Source organism: Micropterus salmoides, unplaced genomic scaffold (assembly GCF_014851395.1).
Source record: "Micropterus salmoides isolate LMB-PRFRI ecotype aquatic unplaced genomic scaffold, ASM1485139v1 Ms_hic_scaffold_12, whole genome shotgun sequence".
Classification (NCBI taxonomy): Eukaryota; Metazoa; Chordata; class Actinopteri; order Centrarchiformes; family Centrarchidae; genus Micropterus; species Micropterus salmoides.
Window position 1 is genome coordinate 34,685,994 of NW_024040263.1, and position 6,786 is coordinate 34,692,779.

At 39.9% G+C, this 6,786-nt stretch overlaps 1 protein-coding gene across 1 annotated transcript in view; it reads left to right on the forward strand.

The window, feature by feature from the left end:
* Nucleotides 1-5,193, forward strand: part of LOC119899944 (NACHT, LRR and PYD domains-containing protein 3-like) — a 44,440-nt gene extending 39,247 nt beyond the window's left edge. The window contains 3 exon segments of the mRNA XM_038714765.1: nucleotides 3,945-3,991; nucleotides 4,219-4,434; nucleotides 4,437-5,193. Of these exon segments, the coding sequence (XP_038570693.1) occupies nucleotides 3,945-3,991; nucleotides 4,219-4,434; nucleotides 4,437-4,714 (541 nt within the window). The 3' untranslated portion in view covers nucleotides 4,715-5,193.
* Nucleotides 5,194-6,786: the final 1,593 nt, after the last annotated feature.

The window sequence follows — 6,786 nt, forward strand, 5'->3', positions numbered from 1 at the left end:
GGCAGAAAGAATCCTGCATATCGTGGCTGAACATCCTACTGTGAACATCATAAATAAATCATAAAACATCATACTACATATCGGGGCCAATGATGTTGTGAAGCAACAGTCTGAAGTGTTGTCTGAACACGGTCAGCTCTTGAGGTGCTGAGGTGTTTATCAGTGGCCCTATACTGCCAATCCGAAGAGGAGCTGAGAGATTAAACAGATTGATGGCTTTTGTGGTGTATAACATATGTGCATTTGACGCATTTGAACAGTTTAACATAGCACTGTAGCAGCTGGATAGAGGATTAGTGACCTTTTAAGGGGAGAGTAGAGGTCAGTGGTTATGTGGAGACTCAGACCCTTATATGGTGTCTAACAGATGTCTACACTTATTCTATAGGACTGTGCCCTTATATGGATTGGTGCCTTAGTTTGCAGACTCAGACCCTTATATGGTATCTAACAGATACCTAAACATGTCCTATATAAGCTGTGTTTGATGTACAGAGAGACAGAGTGGGAAGAATCTCCACCTCTCTCACTGAAAACCAACAGTGAGGATTCAACATCTCTACCCCACCAATCCCCACCTTCAGACACACTTTCTCCCCTCTCCCCCCTGTTTGACTTCACTGATCCATGGAAGACCTGGTTAGAGTTGGGACCAAATTTACTCCCCTCACCTTCCCTCGCTCCACTCCCATTTTCTCTACCATAAACCCCCCTCACCGTCCACCTCCACCACCGGTTCTAAGTCCTCCAAGTTTGACACGTGTCACAAATACAGAAATAGTGCAAAATTTATTGAGGCTTTCTCCTCGACACTCGCCATCTTACGGGTCTCAGTCCATGAGCTTGTAGATAATTTCAGTTCTATAATTACAAATGTTATTGATGCCATTGCACCAGCCAAGGTGAAGGTGGTCTCTGGTAAGAGAAGATCTCCATGGAGAAATGCCACGCTGGTTAGAACTCAAAAAAGAGTGTTGAAAAGCTGAACGCAGGTGGCCGAAAACAAATCTCCAGGTTCATTATGACGTCTATAAAGAGAAACTTCGCATTTAGAATTTAGAGCTGAGAAATGCAAGGCGGTCCTTCTTCTCTGACATCATCACCAAAAACACTAATAATGCACGTGCCCTGTTTGCTGCTGTCGACAGGCTGACCTGTGTCTGTAGCCTCTGAACTTCTATCCACCAGGGCCTGCAATTAATTTGCTTCCTTCTTCACAGACAAAATTCAAACAATTAGACGAGCAATCAGTGCCTCCATGTCAGTAACAGGATATGTCTTGTCCCTGTGTCCACTTCAAAACAATTCATATAGCATGAGACAATTTGATTCTATTAACCATAAAAACCTGGAGGACATAACATCTGAAATCCTCCTCATGCTGCCTTGATATTCTGCCAACAGGTTTTTTCAAAAATGTTTCTAAATGCATGGCCTCAGATCTACTACAAATTGTCAACATGTTTCTCCTCTCAGGTTTTTTCCCACAGGCCCTGAAAACTGCAGTCATTCAGCCACTCTTAAAAAAGAGCAAAAAGAGCAATCTAGACAGTTCACTAATGAGCAATTATAGGCCCATATCAAATCTCCCATTTTTAAGTAAAATCATTGAAAAGGCTGTTTTTCAAAAGCTTAGTGCTTTCTTGGTACTAAATAACTGATTTGATGTCTTCCAGTCAGGTTTTCGACCACACCACAGCACTGAGACGGCTCTTGTTAAGGTCTTCAATGACTTTTTTTGAAGAGAGAATTTCAGTCTTAGTATTACTGGATCTCAGTGCTGCATTTGACACGGTCGACCACAACATATTACTAGACAGACTTGAAAACTGGGTTGGACTTTCTGGCACAGTACTAAACTGGTTTGAATCCTACTTAAAGGACAGGGACTACTTTGTGTCTATAGGTAATCACACATCTGAGCTGACAAAAATGACATGTGGAGTTCCCCAAGGCTCCATTCTGGGACCTCTTTTGTTTAACATTTACATGCTTCCACTGGCTCAGATTATGAAAAACAACAAAATATGTTACCATAATTATGCAGATGACACACAGATTTACATAACCATTTCACCAGGGGACTATGATCCCATACAGGCGCTGAGTAACTGTATTGAGCAGGTCAACGATTGGATCTGCCAGAATTTTCTTCAATTAAACAAGGATAAAACTGAAGTTATTGTTTTTGGAGCCAGGGAGGAACGATTGAAAGTCAGTGCTCGACTTCAATCTGTAATGTTAAGAACCACAAATCAAGCCAGAAATCTTGGTGTAGTCATGGACTCAGACCTGAATTTGAGAAGCCATATTAACACAATTACAAAGTCAGCCTACTATCACCTAAAGAATATATCAAGGATTAAAGGACTTATGTCTCAGCAGGACCTGGAAAAGCGTATCCATGCATTTATCTTCAGTCGACTCGACTACTGTAACAGCGTCCTTACAGGCTCCCTAAGAAATCCATCAGACAGCTGCAGCTGATTCAGAAAGTTTCTGCTCGAGTCCTCACTAAGACCAAAAAGGTGGATCACATCACTCCAGTTCTGAGGTCTTTACATTGGCTTCCTGTCTGTCAAAGAATTGATTTCTTGTTCTGCCAATTGTCACCATAATAAATAATTTCTCTGTCCTCTCAACATCTAACTACAGGGTAAATAATTGCCTTTTGTTTTCCTTACGTTGACAAACTTGTGTTTAAGATCTGATATTTATGTAAACAGGAGTCGGTCAAACTACGTTGGTGTGCATGAAGAAGACTTTATGAAGTTGACTTTATGAAGTTGAGGCACATCAGGATGGGAATGTTCTATAATTTCAGATTGAATGCAGAAGAGTGACAAAGAAACCAGCTTCATTCATGACGGTTAAATAGTCATTGTAGGAGCTGGTAAATGTATCATATGGTTTATCTTTGAACAATAAGTTACATATGTTTTTGGCAATGAAATATCCTAAATAAAGTATTTTCTGACTGTGTTTTCTGACTGTGTTGCAACAGTGAGAAGGTGTGAAAGCGTTTCCCAGTTGATAGGCGTAATGAATCATCTGTGGTTCAGGAGCAAGAAAATGGGCTACCTTTCAGTATTCAGTTTGATAATATGGTTTGGTACGTTTTTATTTGTCAAATGTGTGGTCAACTTGTCATGCAGATCATTCTTATCAAAGCAGTATTATTTTTGCCAGCAAGAAAACAGGTATTTATATATATATTATATATTTATATATATATTGTTTTGTCCCAGAAGCATACCGTACATTGTTTTCTTTAAGAAAGTTGTCAATAAAGCATGTTGTTTTTTTTGTTTTTTTAAATTGATTTCAAAATCCTGCTGTTAGTTTATAAGACTGAAGACTTTTCTTTTTACCATTGCTTTTAATTAAATATTTAAGATTTTTCTTTTTACTGATAACTTACACTGCACTGTAACTTTTACTGTCCTGTTTTCTTTTTCTTTGTTTTTAGCTTTTTATTATTTTCCATTTAACTCTTAACCCTGATTGTAATACTGTAAATTTTATTATATTTGATGTTGCTTTTAAACTTTCCCTGTTGCTTTTATGCTTTATGTAAAGCACTTTGAATTACCTTGTTGTTAAATTGTGCTATACAAATAAACTTGCCTTGCCTTGGTTGTTCTTTATCTAAATCAAGTTGTAATATTAGGCTGTATAAATAAAAGTAACTCAATACTTTTCAATCCTAGACAAAAATGTATCTGTTGGCCACTGACATGAAGATTTCTTTTAGATCTACGCTATAAATTATATTTTCTACCTTTTAGTGTTTTTTGTCTTCTTTGTCTTTTTTAATGGTTTTTTTGAGTCTGTGTATGAAACGTGTCCGTTTTGTATTAAAATGTGGATCTGATGGAAGGTCTCTGAAGATCACTAATGAGGAAGCTTCTGAAGGTTCATTCTGACTTTGTTTCTTCCTCCAGGTTGGAACACGGTGGTGAGCAGAGACTGAAACCTGGTCTTAGGAAGTGTAAGTGTGTGTTCACTGTGATTCATGAAAAGAAGACAGCACATTTTAAATTAGTTTAACTCAAAAGCTTGTATCTACATTCAGTTCTCAGTTTCAAAGAATATCCAAAAAGATGAGTCTTTCTGAAGTTTGGATCTAATTAACAGTGTAAATAAAGCAACAAAGAAACCCATCAGGAGTGTGAGATGATTAACTGCTGCTGTATTGTGTCTCGTTCTCTCCATCAGATTTATGTGAACTCACACTGGACACAAACACAGTACACAGATACCTCAAACTGTCTGGTAACAACAGTAAGGTGACAGTAGTGACAAAGGAGCAGCCATATCCTGATCATCCACAGAGGTTTGACTACTGGCCTCAGCTGCTGTGTAGAAATGGTCTGACTGGTCGCTGTTATTGGGAGGTCGAGTGGAGCGGAGAGGTTGATATATCAGTGACTTACAAGGAATCAGAAGGAGAGGAAACAGTGATGACTGCAGGTTTGGACAGAATAAGCAGTCCTGGAGTCTGAGGTGCTCAGATGTTGATGGTCTCACAAAGAGAAAAACGGGCTCCACCTCCTCCTTCTCCTTCTGCACCTCCTCCTCTAACAGAGTAGCAGTGTATGTGGACTGTCCTGCTGGCACTCTGTCCTTCTACCGAGTCTCCTCTGACACATTGATCCACCTCCACACCTTCAACACCACATTCACTGAACCTCTTTATCCTGGTTTGGACTAGAGTTGTGTGGTTCCTCAGTGTCTTTGTGTTCACTGTAGAAGGGAGAGTCTCCTACACTACTGACTAAGACATACGTTTTTGTTATGGGTTTTTGTTATGGGTCCTTTTATTAAAGTTTTATGGGGCAAATTTTAGATTTAGTGAACTTTTTCGTCATATAAATAATTATGTATAAATAATAAAATCAAGTTACACACACAGGCATATAAATAATCAAACATATGTAGTTGTTTGATAATTTAGAGATTGTTGATTTGTCATTGGAATAATAACATATTTATATAGCGCCTTTCATGAGGCCCAAGGACGCTTTACACATAATTAAGTTTGAATATGTCTACTTTGAATTATTTCCACAGTAAAAAAAAAATCTGTACATTAATGTATATGGAAGTATGAATGGTTCTGACATTTAGTTCTATCAAAAGATGGACAGATATTTAATCAAAATTAAAATGCTGATTTTTATGGGTTTTGTCTCCTGTTCACTAGCTGGTCTCTCTATTTTGATTTAGGATAAATAATAAGTTCAGTGTTTTTAGCACTACTATTCCCATTTTTGGGGTAAACAGGAAGTGTAGTGTTACAATGCAGTCAGTGAGTTGTGAGCTATGGGATTTATCTGAACCATTCCCTCCAGTGGGCTTTACAATACATCCAGCACACAAAACCCCTCTGTCCTTAGACCCTTGATTCAGATAAAGACAAATCTTTAATAGGGAAAAATGTTAGAAAGCTCAGGTAGAGAAGCAGAGGTATCCCTCCTTAAGAACTAGACTAATGCCGTTTTTCCATTACCAGTAACAGCTCAACGCGCCTAGACTTGACTCGGTTTGGCCGTGCTCCGTTTTCCATTACATATAGTACCCAGAGATAGTACCCCTCAGTGTAGCTGGTTTTCATAGCGACGCCACACACAACTGCCGCGAGGTAATCTTCAATACCACACACACACACACACACGTGACTCACACAGCTGTCTCTTGATTTAAGTTAAAACATTTCAACATTCCTCAGAATGTTGAGACAGATTAGCCGTGTGAAAACCTTCCACCTGTGTTTTCCTCTGCTGTTGTTGCTGCAGTCATCTGTGTGTCAGTGGGACCAGAGGGCTCTGTGAGCGGGCGGCTGGCCGGCCTCGCAAGCTCCTCCCGCGGGTTGGTGCAGGCTTACCCCTCCGCCACTTGCGGAGCTCTTCAACTCAGAAAAAAAGGCGAGGCAGGGTGAGGTGAGGTGAGGCAAGCTGGTACCGTGCAGTGGAAAAGGGGCTTAGCATGTACAGAATAGACCAACATAATAAGATGACAGGAGTGTTTGGCACAGATCAACGAACTTGGCTGGGGCTACTGTAGTGTAACTTCCCCAATCTAATACAGAATTTCATTCAGCAAAACACTGGAGAACGCACTCCATCTGTCCTCACCAAGATGGCGTGGAGGCTGCAAGCTGTCTGTGGGTTCCAAACGTGTATGTGTCACCGCCGCGCTGCTGGTCGGCTAGTTCAAAGAAACAATTCAAACTTAATTTGGGTAAGGTTCTGCTGGGGAACGGGCTTCACCGAAACACCACAAGGCTCAGACCAGTACAGTTTATAAAACCAACGCCAGTGTCTTTATTAAAAAAATAATAAAAAGAGTTCACAATAAAAACTCATAATAAAAGTCACTGGGCAAGCCTTGATCTGTCCGGTCCTCAGTATTTGGTCTTTAAAATCCCAGTTTCCAGTCCATCAGCCCACCAACTCCCTTCCTCTGCTCTCGCTGCTCGTTCCTGCTCTCAGTAGAAGTCAGCAGTAACCTAGGTGACAGGATGCTTGGCAGTCACAAAGTTCCCCACAATTCCGCTAGGGTTAATTAATCATATATAAAACAAACAGAAATGTGCATGCAAGTAAACAACTAAATCAAAAAATGCAAGCAAAACATAAATCAAAACCCCAAAACCACACACCCAAGCAAAACTACTGGACTTCTTGGCGTGACATGTTATACATAAAAATTGGGCTTTAAAATTAGGACCAGAATCAGCAGCGTACTGGCTTGTTCCTCCCAAATGCTAAAAATAATAAAACC